This window comes from Bombina bombina, chromosome 3 (genome assembly GCF_027579735.1).
Source record: "Bombina bombina isolate aBomBom1 chromosome 3, aBomBom1.pri, whole genome shotgun sequence".
In the NCBI taxonomy this organism is placed as follows: domain Eukaryota; kingdom Metazoa; phylum Chordata; class Amphibia; order Anura; family Bombinatoridae; genus Bombina; species Bombina bombina.
Genome location: NC_069501.1, coordinates 671,160,856 through 671,178,955, shown reverse-complemented (window position 1 = coordinate 671,178,955; position 18,100 = coordinate 671,160,856). Strand labels below are relative to the sequence as shown.

At 38.8% G+C, this 18,100-nt stretch overlaps 1 protein-coding gene across 1 annotated transcript in view; it reads left to right on the top strand.

Moving 5' to 3' along the window:
- Positions 1-989: 989 nt before the first annotated feature.
- Positions 990-18,100, top strand: part of RASL10B (RAS like family 10 member B) — a 28,871-nt gene continuing 11,760 nt past the window's right edge. Inside the window, exon 1 of the mRNA XM_053704843.1 lies at positions 990-1,268. Within this exon, the coding sequence (XP_053560818.1) occupies positions 1,053-1,268 (216 nt within the window). The 5' untranslated portion in view covers positions 990-1,052. The remainder of the gene's footprint in view (positions 1,269-18,100) is intronic.

Below are 18,100 nucleotides of genomic sequence, written 5' to 3'. Positions count from 1 at the left end.
AAAAGTCCTGCAGTCTAGCATGGGAAGAGGTGATAGTCAAAGATGCAAGGAGCAGGTCATTGTTGGATTTTAGTTGGTGGGCTGGAGTATACTTGTTGATTAGAGAGGATAGGTAGTGGGGAGCGGCATTGGTGAGAGCTTTGTATGTAAGGGTGAGAATTTTGAATTTAATTCTGCTGTGAATGGGGAGCCAATGAAGGGACTCACAGAGAGGTGCAGCAGATACAGAGTGACGGGAAAGGTGGATTAGCCTGGCAGAGGCATTTAGAAGGGATTGAAGGGAGGAGAGGTGGGAAAGAGTTAGGCCAGTAAGTAGGTTGTTGCAGTAGTCAAGTCGGGAAATAACAAGGGAGTGGATTATTTGCTTTGTGGTGTTAGCGCTCAGAAAATGGGGAATCTTGGAAATATTGCATAGGTGGTTGTGGCAGGATGAAGAAAGCAATTGGATGTGGGGGGGGCGAAGGATAGATTTGAGTCAAGTGTAACTCCGAGGCAGTGGCCTTGGGGCGATGGGGAGATGGTGATGCCGTTAACAGGGATAGAAAAGTCAAAAGTCGGCGTAGAGCTTGAGGGGGGATTAGAAGGAGCTCAGTCTTGAACATGTTAATTTTTAGGTTGTGAGAATCCATTGTCTGCTCCTTGCTGTTAAATTTCAAACGCAATTTAGTATTTAATAACATAAGGACTGGTGAGGCTGAAGACGCTCTAGGGAGCCAAAAAAAAAAACATATCGAACTTTCGCTACAGTTAGCTCACCACTCGTAATCTAGGCGAAAGTTGGTATTTGAGAGTTTATTGCTTCAGATTTGTAGCTATAGCACCTAGTACTTCCTTCACTGGCAACATAATTGTATAAATAAAGTAATGTTATGAATTGTAGATGGCAGTAGAATTAAAAATGTTATGTTTATTGTTTCTCAGCCACCTGCTCTAAGAGGAGATGCTTCTTGAATGTGGCTGAGCCTGCAGCCGCTGGAATATGCCGCAGGGAGGCCATCCTGTCAACGCCACGGACCGTGTGAGGGAGCCACCCACCACCGGCCCAAGAAGGCATGGTGACAACCTTCAAGATCGCTGTGCTCGGGGCCCAGGGAGTAGGGAAAAGTGCCATTGTGCGTCAGTTTATCTACAACGAGTTCAGCGAAACTTGCATTCCCACCAAAGCTCGTTGCGTCTTTCTACCAGCTGTCGTGATGAATGGCCATGTCCACGAGCTTCAGATCATGGACTTTCCACCCATTACTTCATTCCCAGTCAACACCCTACAGGTGGGTGCAAGGCAAGTGTGTGCAGGATGAAACAATACTGAGCCATGGAGCAGAAGGCAAGAGAGGGGAAAATTAGGCGGTGTTAGGGGAGTAGATGAAAAAATAAGCACAGGAGAAGAGAGTGAAAGAGACCAGTGTATGGATAGTGTAAGAGACTGTCATGAAGGAGTAAGAGAGACCTGTATTTGGGAGCAAGTCAAGAAACACAGAAGTGTTAAGCACAGGTAAGATGCATTAGCCTATGGTATGTGAGTACACTGGTGTGAGTGAACATAGTTCAGAAGTAATAAGCATAGTAAAATGAGCAAGCACAAATAAGATGAGTGAGCATAGAATGATTATAAAAGCTGTGAGATTACAAAGAATGTCAGACAAAAACAAGGTTAAGCATGCACAGTACCTTGAGTGAGCTTAGAGGTGTGGCGCAAACATAGAACTAGCAGAGTACAGGTGAGAAATAAGTACAGTAAAAATGGGCAAGCACAAAGGAGATCTGTGTGCATAGAATGGAGGGGATGTTATTAAGAACACAAGGATGAATGAGCACCTAAGAGTATGGAGAAAATATAAAGGTCACTAAACCCAAGACTGGAGAATATGAGAGTAAGTAAATAATGATAAAAGAGAACATAAAAGTAAGAGATAACGAGGAGAACCAGGAACATACAGTATCTATAGTAGCTAATGTTAATATTTCAAGAACAGAAATAGTTGGGCTCATAACTAGGGGTTTAGGGAGTGGGACACTCTTACAATGATTATGAAACACAAAAAAGTGTATATAAGTAACTTTTTTTGTAGAAGAGTTTTGGTTTTTAATTTTTGGAAATTGATGCATACGTTGTAGACGGTAATACATTAAGTCACCCAGAATATATAATTTTAAACAACTTTCCAATTTACTATTATTTAATTTGCTTCCTTCTCTTGTCATCATTTGCTTAAAGGGTCATCTAGGTAAGCTCAGGAGCAGTAAAGAACCTAGGTTATATCTGCTGATTGGTGGCTGCATATACAGTATATACCGATTGTCATTGGCTCACTCATGTGTTCAGTTAGAAACCAGTAGTGCATTGCTGCTTCTTCAACAAATTATACCAATAGAATGAAACAAATTTGATAATAGAAGTAAACTGGAAAGTTGTTTAAAAATGTATGTTCTACCTAAATCATGAAAGAAAAATGTTGGGTTTCATGTCCCTTTTAAAGACAGAGCATGCAATTTTAAACAACTTTCTAATTTACTCCTATTATCAATTTTTCATAGTTCTCTTGCTATCTTTATTTGAAAAAGAAGGCACATAAGCTGTTTTTTTTTGTTCAGACTCTGGACAGCACTTTTTTATTGGTGGATGAATTTATCCACCAATCAGCAAGAACAACCCAGGTTGTTTACCAAAAATGGGCCGACATCTAAACTTACATTCTTGCATTTCAAATAAAGATACCAAGTGAATGAAGAACATTTGATAATAGGAGTAAATTAGAAAGTTGCTTAAAATGTCATGCTCTATCTGAACCACGAAAGAAAACATTTGGGTTCAGTGTCCCTTTAAGCCAAATAGGATAATGCATTGATTTGTGTGTTACTGGCAGCCAGAGGGGATAAAATAACTGTTCAGTTGTGAAAATATACAGTGGTGCGGTCAAAGAAAAGCCTTTAGAGGGAGCTATTGTGTGACATCACCTACCAACTGTGTCCCGTCACCCACAGGTTGCCCAGGTCATACAATGGAGACAATAAGCACAACGTGCCAGTTAATGTATTGCTATTACATTCATTACTGCATCAGGTATATTCTTCCCCTCAGAAGGTCATTTTGTAATTGTATCTCTAATATGTATTTGTAGAAGTATATTCCCTATATCTCCTCCAGTTTTCTGCAGCAGTACTTCTCATGCCTTTTTTTCCTCTCCTCCTCCACATCTGTATTTTTTTCCCTCAGCTCTGTTCTCTCTGATCTAGCTGGTTACATAAGACATGCAGATCCAGTCAGGGGGAATCCTGCCACAGGCATGTCATTGCCAGACTTTGAAGTTGCCTCCCCCGTCCTCATCCCTCAGCAACTTCCCACGCTGCGCTGCCTTTAATGCAACCCTAGAGGCGGACAGGAATGACCCCTTCTCTTGCCACCCCTCTTGGCCTCCTTCTGTGTAACGACAGGAGGAATAATGAGACATTTAACAATTAAATAAAAAAACAATTTTTTCATTCCTACATAGTATGAAGTGAGAGGGCAACGAGATGCAATATTTCATTGTAGAGCAGCATGAGAAAAGAACATGAATATATTCATTTTTCCTAGAAATATCTTTAGTTCATGCAAGCTAGGTAAATATTCAAGGGAATATTAAAAGTACTTAGAGCAAAAACCATGTATTGTACTAGTAAGCAAGGATTGTTCACAGAAGGAACAGCATTTCATTAGGTCAACCATATTTATACTGAACTGTGTGTGTCAAAAGCAGTGCTAGTGAGAAGCTGGAATTCAAATAATATGCACAAGTACGCAATATTTATTTTCTCTTGGAACAATTGTTCTACATTAGGATTTTATTATATTTCCTTTTCAAATATGTCCCCTTTTTAAGCTGCAAATAGTAGATATGTGCATTTTGATAATAAAAAAAAATCCACATTTGTTGTATTGATCAGTAAATGATAAATAAATGGCCATTTAACAAATAAAATGAACAAATCCATGAGAGGAAAACATAGTTAAAGGGACACTGAACCCAAATTTTTCTTTCATGATTCAGATAGAGCATGACATTTTAAGCAACTTTCTAATTTACTCCTATTATCAAATTTTCTTCATTCTCTTGGTATCTTTATTTGAAATGCAAGAATGTACGTTTAGATGCCGGCCCATTTTTGGTGAACAACCTGGGTTGTTCTTGCTTATTGGTGGATAAATTAATCCACCAATAAATAAGTGCTGTCCAGAGTCTGAACCAAAAGGTCTGAACCAAAAAAAAAGCTTAGATGCCTTCTTTTTCAAATAAAATTGCATGCTCTGTCTGAATCCCGAAAGAAAAAAAATTGGGTTCAATGTCCCTTTAATTCATTCATACAGTTAAAGTGAAGATCAATTTTCATGTGAAAGTGCCTGGTTTTTAAAAAAAACTATTAAAAACAGGGGCACTTTCATGCACCGCATTTTAAAAATACTTACCTTTTCTTCTGAAACGCTGTATCGCCGTTCTGAAACAATGCCCCGTCTGCTTCTTCCTGGTTTTCTTACACAGAAATGACGAAACCAGCTTCCTCCAATCATGGCGTTGCCTCAGGCAATGATTCCCCCAGGTGGAAGCCATGATTGGACGATCCCGCTATCGTCATTGCTGACGTATGAAAAGGCTTGCGACGGGCTGGTGAAGCACTGGAGCGGCTTCAAGAAGAAAAGGTAAGTATATTTTAAGATAACGGGTGAAATGTTAATTTTCATGAATGAAAGTGCCCCTGTATTTAATAGTTTTTTTAAAACCGGACACTTTCACAAGAAAATTGGCTTTCACTTTAAAGTGACATGAAAAACAAAATGTTTTTTTCATGACTCAGATAGAGCATGCAATTTTAAACAACTTTATAATTTACTTCTATTAGCAAATATTTTTTGTTTTCTTGGTATCTCAGGGACTTATGCTTAGGAGCTGGCCTATTTTTTGGAGCACTATATGGCAGCAGTTTTACAAGCAATATTATCCATTTGCAAGAGCACTAGATGGCAGGACTATTTTGTGCAATGTAGTGCTCCAGACACCTACTTAGGTATCTCTTTAGCACAGAATATCATTGGAATGAAGTACATTTGATAATAGAAGAAATTTGGAAACTTTTTTTAAAATGGTAGGCTGGGAAATACATTTTTGGCTTGCTGGAAAGGCTTCAAATTTATAGCATTCAATAATGATTCAGACACGCCCTTAACATTTGATTGATTCTTGTGTCAGCAACATCCTTCACTTTTGTTCTTGACAAACCCAAATTTATAAAAAAAAATCATGTTTAAAATTATCTTTTCTTGTGCTTCTGCTGGCTTGTAGCAGTAGCAATAGCTATTAATTTAACTTTATTTAAGTCTAAGCTGCTTTCAAGCTGCTCCTCTGCTGCTCTGAAACTATTCCCCATAAGAAATACTGTGTCCGTGCACGTCAAGTAAATAGCAACACATGGTACTGACTCTGCAGAGAAACACATACTGTAGCTATTATTTACAAGTCATTTTCCTGACGTGCTATTAAGTGGCTATTTCTTCAGTCCTTTAGTTTTTATTTCTATTCATTAATTTAAGCAAAAATAAAAGGAAAATTTAATTTAAACCAGATGTGTCTAGAACTACAAAATGACTCTTAATGGTTGTTAAAGGGACATGAAAGTTTAAATTAAACTTGATTGATTCAGATAGAGCATGCAATAACATTTATGACACTTTGAAAGGGCCATCATTATTTTTTTCTTTCATGATTCAGATAGAGCATATCATTTTAAACAGCTTTCCCCGTTTACTTCTACTATCAAATTATCTTCATTTTCTTGTTATTCTTTGTTGAAAAGCAGGAATGTAAACTCAGTGTGCACGTGTCTTCAGCACTATATGGCAGCAGTTTTGCAACAATGTTATACATTAGCAGCACTATTTCCGGTCATGTAGTGCTTCCGACATGTGCACGCTACCTACCTAGGTATCTCTTCAACAAAGAATAACATGAGAACAAAGCAAATTTGATAATATAATTAAATTGGAAACTTTTAAAAAAAAATTGTATTCACTATCTGAATAATGAAATACAAAGTGTGTTTTTCATGTCCCTTTAAATTCACTTCTTTTATCAAATTGACTTTATTATCTTGGTATCCTTTGTGGAAAAGCATATGTTAATTTGTTTAGCTGCTCAACAGCAGCAATACATTACTGGGAGCTATCTGGTGATTGGTGACAACACACATTTGTCTATTGTCATTAGCTCACCAGAGGTGTTCAGCTAGCACCCATTAGAGCATTATGCTCTGGAGCTGACTTTAAGGGAACAAGAAACAAGCAATCAAGGAGGCAAGCTGTTGCGTAAGAGGGGATCCTACACTGCAGAAAATAAATAAATACAGTTAACTTATTTAAAAAAAAAAACAATACTGGCAGACTGTCTGTCAGTATTTAGGATGGTGGTCAGAAGTGTGTGTGTGTGTGTGGGGGGAGGGGGGGGTAGAGAGCTGTTTGGGAGGGATCAGGGTATTATTACCCTTTCCAGTTAACTAATTAACCCCTTCACTACCGGAAATTCCAGAGAAATTTTTTTGCCCAAAATACTGAAGAATTTTTAGCATTTTTGCTATCACTCCATTTAAACAGAAATAGATCCTTGCTTTTTTATTTACCTATCAAAACTATATATCTTTTTAGTAGGCATCCCAAGGTATTAAGCTAGGCCCCTTTTGGTATATTTGATGCCACTGTTTCACCACAAAAAGCAGGCATATAAAAAAATCGTTAACTTTTTCACAAACAGACACCTATATTACAAGTTTTGTGCTATGGAGGGTGCAAAACGAACGCAACAAAAGTTGCGTTATTTCACCCTCAATAGCGCTGCCATTACAAGTTTTTGAAAAGCTGCTTTGTGCATGTATATGGTGGCGATAAGCTCCATACCGCACAAAATCCAAGGGCTGCTTTGACATGCTCGTGCACGCTTTCCCCATAGACATCAATGTGGAGAGAGTGTTAGAAAAAAAACTAACACCTGAAGCACGGAATGGCGATTGCCGTAACGCAACCCCATTGATGTCTATGGGGAAAAAAAAGTTATGTTTAAACCTAACACCCTAACATAAACCCCAAGTCTAAACACCCCTAATCTGCTGCCCCCGACATCGCCGACACCTACATAAAGTTATTAACCCCTAATCAGCCGCACCTGACTTCACAGACATCGAAATAAACTTATTAACCCCTAATCTGCCGCTCCCGATATCGCAGCAACTATAATAAAGTTATTCACCCCTATTCCCTCATACCCCAACATCGCTGCCACTATAATAAAGATATTAACCCCTATTCCGCCGCTCTCCGACATCGCCGCCACTAAATAAAGTTATTAACCCCTAAACCTCTGGCATCCCACATCACCGCCACTAAATAAACCTATTAACCCCTAAACCGTCAGCCCCCCACATCGCAAAAAACTATTAACCCCTAAACCTAACAACCCCCTTACTTTAAATTATAATTACAATATCCCTATCTTAAAATAAATTAAAACTCACCTGTGAAATTAAAAAAACCTAAGTTTAAACTAGCAATTAACCTAACAATTATTATACTAAAATTAAAATAACTATCAATTAAATAAACTAAATTACACATTAAAAAAAAACTAACACTACTAAAAAAAAATTACAAAAAATAAAAAATACTACATTACAAAAAATAACAAACACTAAATTAAGGAAAATAACAAACAAAATTATCCAAAATAAAAACAATTACACCTAATCTAATAGCCCTATAAAAATAAAAAAGCCCCCCTAGCCTACAATAAACTACCAATAGCCCGTAAAACTGCCTTTTGTAGGGCATTGCCCTAAAGAAATCAGCTCTTTTCCCTGTAAAAAAATACAAAGACCCCCCAACAGAAAAACCCACCACCCAACCAATCCCCCAAAATAAAAAACCTAACTCTAACAAAAACCTAAGCTACACATTGCCCTGAAAATGGCATTTGTAAGGGCATTGCCCTTAAAAGGGCTTTTAGCTCTTTTGCATTGCCCTGAAAAGGGCATTTAGCTCTTTTAAGAAAGCCCAAACCCTAATCTAAAAAAAACACCCACCCAAAAAAAGTAAACCTAACACTAATCCCCGACGATCCACTTACAGTTTTTGAAATCCGGACATTCAGGTGGCAAGGTCTTCATCCATCCAGGTGGCGTCTTCCTCCATCCAGGTGGCATCTTCTATCTTCATCCCAGCGGTGCGGAGCATGTCCATCCTTCAAGCCATCCGGTGCAGAGTGTCCTCTTCATACGGTCGCCGCCTTACAATTAAACATAGAAACATAGAATTTGACTTTAAATAAGAACCTAAAAGGCCCATCAAGTCTACCCATATTACATGTTACTTTTTCCTTAGGATAGCCTTATGCATGTCCCAGTCATTTATGAATTCCTTTACAGTGTTTTGGCTAGATTACGAGTTGTGCGTTAAGGTAAAAAAAGCAGCATTAACAGGTCCTAACGCTGCTTTTTTACGCTCGCTGCTATTACGAGTCTTGCAGGTATAGGTGTACCGCACACTTGTTTGGCCTTACCGCAAACCGACTTACGTAAACTTCGTAAACCCTTTTTTCTATGGGACTTCCATAGCGCCGGTATTACGAGTTTGTCCTGGGAGGCCAAAAAGTGAGCGGTACAGCCTCTACCGCCAAGATCTACATAAAGTCAGTAGTTATGAGTTTTACACTACAAAGCCGTAGCATAAAACTCATAACTAAAGTGCTAAAAAGTACACTAACACCCATAAACTACCTATTAACCCCTAAACCGAGGACCTCCTGCATCGCAAACACTAAAATAAAAATTTTAACCCCTAATCTGCCGCTCCGGACATCGCCGCCACTATAATAAACATATTAACCCCTAAACCGCCGCACTCCCGCCTTGCAAACACTAGTTAAATAATATTAACCCCTAATCTTCCGCCCCTAACATCGCCGCCACCTACATTATACTTGTTAACCCCTAATCTGCTGCTCCGGACATCGCCGCCACCTACATTATATTTTTTAACCCCTAATCTGCCACCCCCAATGTCGCCACAACCTACCTACACTTATTAACCCCTAATCTGCCACCCCCAACGTCGCAGCCACTATTCTAAATTTATTAACCCCTAAACCTAAGTCTAACCCTAACCCTAACACCCCCTAACTTAAATATAATAATAAATCTAAATAAAATTACTATCATTAACTAAATTATTCCTATTTAAAACTAAATACTTACCTGTAAAATAAACCATAATCTAGCTACAATATAACTAAAAGTTACATTGTAGCTAGTTTAGGGTTTATTTTTATTTTACAGGCAAGTTTGTACTTATTTTAACTAGGTAGAATAGTTATTAAATAGTTATTAACTATTTAATAACTACCTAGCTAAAATAAATACAAATTTACCTTTAAAATAAAACCTACACTACAATACACTACACTTACACTAACACCTAACACTACACTACAATTAAATCAATTCCCTAAATTAAATACAATTAAATAAATTAAATTAGCTAATCACAAAAAAAACACTAAATTACAGAAAATAAAAAACAAATTACAAGATATTTAAACTAATTACACCTAATCTAATAGCCCTATCAAAATAAAAAAAAAACAAAAAAAAAAAAACCTAGCCTAAACTAAACTAAACTATCAATAGCCCTTAAAAGCGCCTTTGGTGGGGCATTGCCCCAAATAAATCAGCTCTTTTACCTTTAAAAATAAATACAAACACCCCCCTCAACAGTAAAACCCACCACCCACACAACCAACCCCCCAAATAAAAGCCTAACTAGAAAACCTAAGCTGCCCATTGCCCTGAAAAGGGCATTTGGATGGGCATTGCCCTTAAAAGGGCATTTAGCTCTATTGCAGGCCCAAAGCCCTAACCTAAAAAATAAACCCACCCAATACACCCTTAAAAAAATCCTAACACTAACCCCCGAAGATTCACTTACCGTGAGAAGTCTTCATCCAAGCGGCAAGATGTCCTCAAGGAAGCCAGCAGAAGTGGTCCCTTAAAAAAATCCTAACACTAACCCTTGAAGATTCACTTACCCGGAGAAGTCTTCATCCAAGCGGCAAGATGTCCTCAACGAAGCCGGCAGAAGTGGTCCTCCAGACGGGCAGAAGTGGTCCTCCAGGTGGGCAGAAGTCTTCATCCAGACGGCATCTTCTATCTTCATCCTTCCGGCATGGAGCGGGTCCATCTTCAAGACATCCGACGTGGAGCATCCTCTTCTTCCGACGGACTAACGACGAATGAAGGTACCTTTAAATGATCTCATCCAAGATGGTGTCCCTTAGATGCCAATCGGAATTAAGGTAGAAAAAATCCTATCCAATAGAATTGAGCTTGCATTCCATTGGCTGATTGGAACAGCCAATAGAATGCCAGCTCAATCCTATTGGCTGATTGGATCAGCAAATAGGATTGAAGTTCTAAGGGATGCCATCTTGGATGACATCATTTAAAGGTACCTTCATTCATCGTTAGTCCGTCGGAAGAAGAGGATGTTCCGCGTCGGATGTCTTGAAGATGGACCCGCTCCGCGCCGGAAGAATGAAGATAGAAGATGCCGTCTGGATGAAGACTTCTGCCCATCTGGAGGACCACTTCTGCCCATCTGGAGGACCACTTCTGCCGGCTTCGTTGAGGACATCTTGCCGCTTGGATGAAGACTTCTCCGGGTAAGTGAATGTTCGAGGGTTAGTGTTAGGATTTTTTTAAGGGTGTATTGGGTGAGTTTATTTTTTAGGTTAGGGCTTTGGCCCTGCAATAGAGATAAATGCCCTTTTAAGGGCAATGCCCATCCAAATGCCCTTTTCAGGGCAATGGGGAGCTTAGCTTTTTTTAGTTAGGCTTTTATTTGGGGGGTTGGTTGTGTGGGTGGCGGGTTTTACTGTTGGGGGGGTTGTTTGTATTTATTTTTAAAGGTAAAAGAGCTGATTTCTTTGGGGCAATGCCCTGCAAAAGGCCCTTTTAAGGGCTATTGATAGTTTAGTTTAGGCTAGGGTTTTTTTTTATTTTGGGGGGGGGGCGTTTTTTTTTTATTTTGATAGGGCTATTAGATTAGGTGTAATTAGTTTAAAGATCTGTAATTTGTTTTTTATTTTCTGTAATTTAGTGGGTTTTTTTTGTGATTTAGCTAATTTAATTTATTTAATTGTATTTAATGTAGGGAATTTATTTAATTATAGTGTGGTGTTAGGTGTTAGTGTAACTTAGGTTAGGTTTTATTTTACAGGTAAATTTGTATTTATTTTAGCTAGGTAGTTATTAAATTGTTAATAACTATTTAATAACTATTCTACCTAGTTAAAATAAATACAAACTTGCCTGTAAAATAAAAATAAACCCTAAGCTAGCTACAATGTAACTATTAGTTATATTGTAGCTAGCTTAGGGTTTATTTTACAGGTATTTTGTTTTAAATAGGAATAATGTAGTTTATGATAGTAATTTTATTTAGATTTATTAAAATTATATTTAAGTTAGGGGGTGTTAGGGTTAGACTTAGATTTAGGGGTTAATACATTTAATATAGTAGCAGCGACGTTGGGGGCGGCAGATTAGGGGTTAATAAATGAAGTAGGTTGCAGCGACATTGGGGAGCGTAAGATTAGGGGTTAATAAATATAATGTAGGTGTCGCAAATGTTGGAGGCAGGAGATTAGGGGTTAATAAGTATAATGTAGGTGGCGGCGGTGTCAGGAGCGGCAGATTAGGGGTTAATAAGTATAATGCAGGTGTCGGCGATGTCAGGGGCGGCAGATTAGGGGTTAATAAGTGTAAGATTAGGGGTGTTTAGACTCGGGGTTCATGTTAGGGTGTTAGGTGTAAACATAAAATGTGTTTCCCCATAGGAATCAATGGGGCTTCGTTACTGAGATTTACACTGTTTATTGGCAGGTGTTATACTTTTTCTCAGCCGGCTCTCCCCATTGATGTCTATGGGGAAATCGTGCACGAGCACGTACGACCAGCTCACCCCTGACTTAAACAGCGCTGGTATTGAAGTGCGATATGAAGCTCAATTTTGCTCTACACTCACTTCTTGCCTTTTAACACCGGGTTTGTAAAAACCTGTAATACCAGCATTGCATGTAAGTGAGTGGTGAGAAAAAACTGCTTGTTAGCACCGCACAGCTCATAACGAAAAACTAGTAATCTGGCTTTTTGTGTTTACCACCTCAAATGGAAGTTTATTCCATGAATCCACCACCCTTTCTGTAAGTAAATGCTTCTTCAAATTTCTCCTGAATCTGCTACCCTCTAACTTTAGATTGTGACCCCTTGTTTTGGCATTTATTTTTTTGTGAAAAATACTTTCAGCTTCTATTTTATTAAGTCCCTTCATATATTTGAAGGTTTCTATCATGTCACCTCTTTCCCTTCTATCCTCTAAACTATACATATTTAGATCACAGAGTCTTTCTTTGTATGTTTTATATTTTAGACCTTTTTCAATGCAAAGGAACCTTTTCAAAATGGCGTCTCTTGCATTCCTATTGGCTGATTTGATTTTTGAAATTCAAAACAGCCTATAGGATGAGAGCTACTGAAATTCTATTGGCTATTCAAATCAAACAATAGAATTTCAGTAGCTCTCATCCTATTGGCTGATTTGAATTTCAAAAATCAAATCAGCCAATGGGAATGCAAGGGATGCCATTTTGAAAAGATTCCCTTGTATTGAAGAAGGTCTAAAATATAAAACATACAAAGAGGAGATGTGCCCTTCTAGTTCTGAAATAGATAACTTCAGAAGAGTAAGCTGACCAGTGGGTTTATAGGTATCTTAAACCTAGCTAGTATAGGTAAAAATGATAGCACCTATATGAAATGCTATTACTCCGTGAGTAAATTATAACAATAAAGATGTCCTAATATTCTGTTGTAAATATATAATTCCCTATGGGCCTATCTAATAAAGCCTATCAGTTTGAATAATATATATATCTAGTTACTAAATAGTTATTAACTATTTAATAACTACCTAGCTAAAATAAATACAAATTTACCTGTAGAAATAAAACCTAACCTAAGTTACACTAACACCTAACACTACACTACAATTAAATAAATTACTTAAATTAAATACAATTAACTAAATTAAACACAAATACCTAAATTACAAAAAAAACCCCACTAAATTACACAAAATAAAAAACAAATTACAAGATATTTAAACTAATTACACCTAATCTAATAGCCCTATTAAAATAAAAAAGCCACCCCAAAATAAAAAAAAACCCTAGCCTAAACTAAATTACCAATAGGCCTTAAAAGGGCCTTTTGCGGGGAATTGCCCCAAAGAAATCCGCTATTTTACCTGTAAAAAAAATACAAACAACCCTGAACAGTAAAACCCACCACCCACACAACCAACCCCCCAAATAAAACCCTAACTAAAAAAACCTAAGCTCCCCATTGCCCTGAAAAGGGCATTTGGATGGGCATTGCCCTTAAAAGGGCATTTAGCTCTATTGCAGCCCAAGGCCCTAACCTAAAAATAAACCCCACCCAATAAACCCTTAAAAAAAAACTAATACTAACCCCTGAAGATCCACTTACAGTTTTGAAGAGCCGACATCCATCCTCAACGAAGCCAGAAGTCCTCATCGAAGCGCAAAGAAGTCCTCAACGAAGCCGGGAGAAGTCAATATATTTTTAGGGGGTGTTAGTGTTAGGGTTAGACTTAGGTTTAGGGTTAATAAATTTAGTATAGTGGCGGCGACGTTGGGGCGGCAGATTAGGGGTTAATAAATGTAGGTAGGTGGCGGTGATGTTAGGGGCGGCAGATTAGGGGTTAATAATTGTAAGATTAGGGGTGTTTAGACTCAGGGTTTATTTTAGGGTGTTAGGTGTAAACATAAAATATGTTTCCCCATAGGAATCAATGGGGCTGCGTTACGGAGCTTTACTGTGCTTTTTTGCAGGTGTTTGACTTTTTCTCAGCCGGCTCTCCCATTGATGTCTATGGGGAAATCGTGCACGAGCACGTATAACCAGCTCACCGCTGACTTAAGCAGCGCTGGTATTGGAGTGCGGTATGGAGCACAATTTTGCTCTATGCTCACTTCTTGTCTTTTAATGCCGGGTTTATAAAAACCTATAATACCAGCGCTGTAGGTAAGTGAGCGGTGACAATAACGTGCAAGTTAGCAACGCACCCCTCTTACCGCAAAACTCGTAATCGAGCCGTTAATTTGTAGTTATTTTAATTTTAGTATAACAGTTATGTTAGGTTAATTGTTAGTTTAAACTTAGGTTTTTTTAATTTAACAGGTAAGTTTTTATTTATTTTAAGATAGGGATATTGTAATTGTAGTTTAAAGTTAGGGGTTTGTTAGGTTTAGGGGTTAATAGTTTAATTTAGTTTTCTGCGATGTGGGGGGCTGGTGCTTTAGGGGTTAATAGGTTTATTTAGTGGCGGTGATGTGGGGGAGCAGCAGAATAGGAGATAATAGCTTTATTATAGTGTGGGCGATGTTGGGGATGCGGGGGAATAGGGGTTAATAACTTTATTATAGTGGTGACGATGTCGGGAGCGGCAGAATAGGGGTTAATAAATTGTATTAGTGGCAGAGATGTCGAGAGCGGCAGATTAGGGGTTAATAAGTTTAATTTAGTGTTTGTGATGCGGGTGGGCCTCGGTTTAGGGGTTAATAGGTAGTTTTTGGGTGTTAGTGTACTTTGTAACAGTGTTGTTGCGCAAAACTCATAACTACTGGTCTCAGATAGTGGAACGGATTGTGTCGGTATAGGCTAGAACGCAACCATTTTAGTCTCACCGCACAACCAGTGCTATGGTTATCCCATGCAAAAACGTAATTTTTTGAGTGCGGGATTGACGTTGTGTTACAGGCTAAAATGCTTGCGGTATAGCTATACCGACAATGGCTGCATTCTGGTTTTTACGCTGAAATGGCCATTTTTTCAGCATTAAAACCGGAACGCAAAACTCGTAATCTAGGTGTTTGTGTTCCGCACTAGAATGTGCAGTTATAACACAAATGGATGTAAAAGCTTTTCTGGAGTTCGCTTTGTTCAGAAATAGTAGACATGCATGGCTTTATCATTGCTTTTTGGTATTTTAGTAGGCTGCAAATTGAAGCTGCGCCACCATACTTCTGAAATTCCTGGCAGTGAAGGGGTTAATTAGCTGGCAAGGGTTATAATATTGTAGTGTAAAGAATACCATCCCACCTGACACCTCCTTGATCACTCGCAAACAGCTCTTTCCCCCTACCACATCGGGGGGTAGTTATCAATCCGTCAACCTCAAATACGCTGGAATTCCGCAGCGTATTTGTGGCGAGGCTGATTTGCCTTAGTTATCAAAGGCTCGAGACCGGCAAAAGTAGAATTTTGTGACGTAAGCTTCGATCCGCCGGACTCAGTCCGACACAGATCGATTCTTACGTCACTCCAGATGTTCCGCACACAAGTGCGGCACATTCTCACTACTTTTGCTAGCTATCAAAAAACTAGCAGGTACGCTCAGCACTTTTCCGGCCCAGCGTACCTGGTTTTCAATCCGCCACCCCTGGAGGCGGCGGATCCCATAGGAATCAATGGGAGTCTGACCATAGCGAAAGTACAAGTTCGCTGCTGACAGACATCCCATTGATTTCTATGGGAGCTGTCTACACCTAACACCCTAACATGTACCCCGAGTCTAAACACCACTAATCTGACCCCCCCTACACCGCCGCAACTAAATAAAGTTATTACCCCCTAAACCGCCGCTCCTGGAGCCCACCGCAAGCTACTCTATACATATTAACCCCTAAACCGCCGCTCCCGGAGCCCACCGCAACTATAATAAATGTATTAACCCATAAACCGCCGCTCCCTGAACCCGCCGCAACCTATATTAAATGTATTAACCCCTAATCTGCCCCCCCTACACCGTCGCCACCTATAATAAATTTATTAACCCCTATCCTGCCCCCCACTACGCCGCCGCCACTGTAATAAAATTATTAACCCCTAAACCTAAGTCTAACCCTAACCCTAACGCCCCCTAACTTAAATATTAATTAAATACATCTAAATAAATTAACTCTTATTAACTAAATGAATCCTATTTAAAACTAAATACTTACCTTTAAAATAAACCCTAATATAGCTACAATATAAATAATAATTATATTCTAGCTATCTTAGGATTTATTTTTATTTTACAGGTACCTTTCAATTTATTTTAACCATGTACAATAACTATTAAATAGTTATTAACTATTTAATAGCTTACCTAGCTAAAATAAAGAGAAATGTACCTGTGAAATAAATCCTAACCTAAGTTACAATTACACCTAACACTACACTATACTTTAATAAATTATTCCTATTTAAAAATAAATACTTACCTGTAAAATAAACCCTAAGATAGCTACAATGTAATTAATACTTATATTATAGCTATCTTAGGATTTATATTTAGTTTACAGGTAACTTTGTATTTATTTTAGCTAGTTAGAATAGTTATTAAATAGTTATTAACTATTTAATAACTACCTAGCTAAAAGAAATACAAAATTACCTGTAAAATAAATCCTAACTTAAGTTACAATTAAACCTAATACTACACTATCATTAAATTAATTAAATAAACTACCTACAAATAACTACAATGAAATACAATTACATAAACTAACTAAAGTACAAAAAATAAAAAAAGCTAAGTTACAAAAAATAAAAAATTAAGTTACAAACATGTTAAAAATATTACAACAATTTTAAGATACTTACACCTAATCTAAGCCCCCTAATAAAATAACAAACCCCCCCAAAATAAAAAAAATCCCTACCCTATTCTAAATTACATAAATTTCAAAGCTCTTTTACTTTACCAGCCCTTAAAAGGGCCATTTGTGGGGGCATGCCCCAAAAAGTTCAGCTCTTTTGCCTGTAAAAGAAAAATACAACCCCCCCCAACATTAAAACCCACCACCCACATACCCCTAATCTAACCCAAACCCCCCTTACAAAAACCTAACACTAATCCCCTGAAGATCATCCTACCTTGAGTCGTCTTCACTCAGCCGAGCCACCGATGGAACTGAAGAGGACATCCGGAGCGGAAGAAGTTAATCCTCCAAGCGGCGCTGAAGAAATCTTCCATCCGATGAAGTCATCATCCAGGCGGCGCTGAAGAAGTCTTCGATCCGGCCGATGTCATCTTCAAAGAGGCGCTGAAGAGGTCTTCTATCCGGGCGAAGTCATCTTCCAAGCCGGGTCTTGAATCTTCCTTCCGCCGACGCGGAACCACCTTTTTCACCGACGGACTACGACGAATGACGGCTCCTTTAAGGGACGTCATCCAAGATGGCGTCCCCTCAATTCCGATTGGCTGATAGGATTCTATCAGCCAATCGGAATTAAGGTAGGAAAAATCTGATTGGCTGATGGAATCAGCCAATCAGATTGAGCTCGCATTCTATTGGCTGTTCCGATCAGCCAATAGAATGCGAGCTCAATCTGATTGGCTGATTGGATCAGCCAATCGGATTGAACTTGAATCTGATTGGCTGATTCCATCAGCCAATCAGATTTTCCTACCTTAATTCCGATTGGCTGATAGAATCCTATCAGCCAATCGGAATTGAGGGGACGCCATCTTGGATGACGTCCCTTAAAGGAGCCGTCATTCGTCGTAGTCCGTCGGTGAAGAAGGTGGTTCCGCGTCGGCGGAAGGAAGATTCAAGACCCGGCTTGGAAGATGACTTCGCCCAGATAGAAGACCTCTTCAGCGCCTCTTTGAAGATGACATCGGCCGGATCGAAGACTTCTTCAGCGCCGCCTGGATGATGACTTCATCGGATGGAAGATTTCTTCAGAGCCGCTTGGAGGATTAACTTCTTCCGCTCCGGATGTCCTCTTCAGTTCCATCGGTGGCTCGGCTGAGTGAAGACGACTCAAGGTAGGATGATCTTCAGGGGATTAGTGTTAGGTTTTTGTCAGGGGGGTTTGGGTTAGATTAGGGGTATGTGGGTGGTGGGTTTTAATGTTGGGGGGGGGTTGTATTTTTCTTTTACAGGCAAAAGAGCTG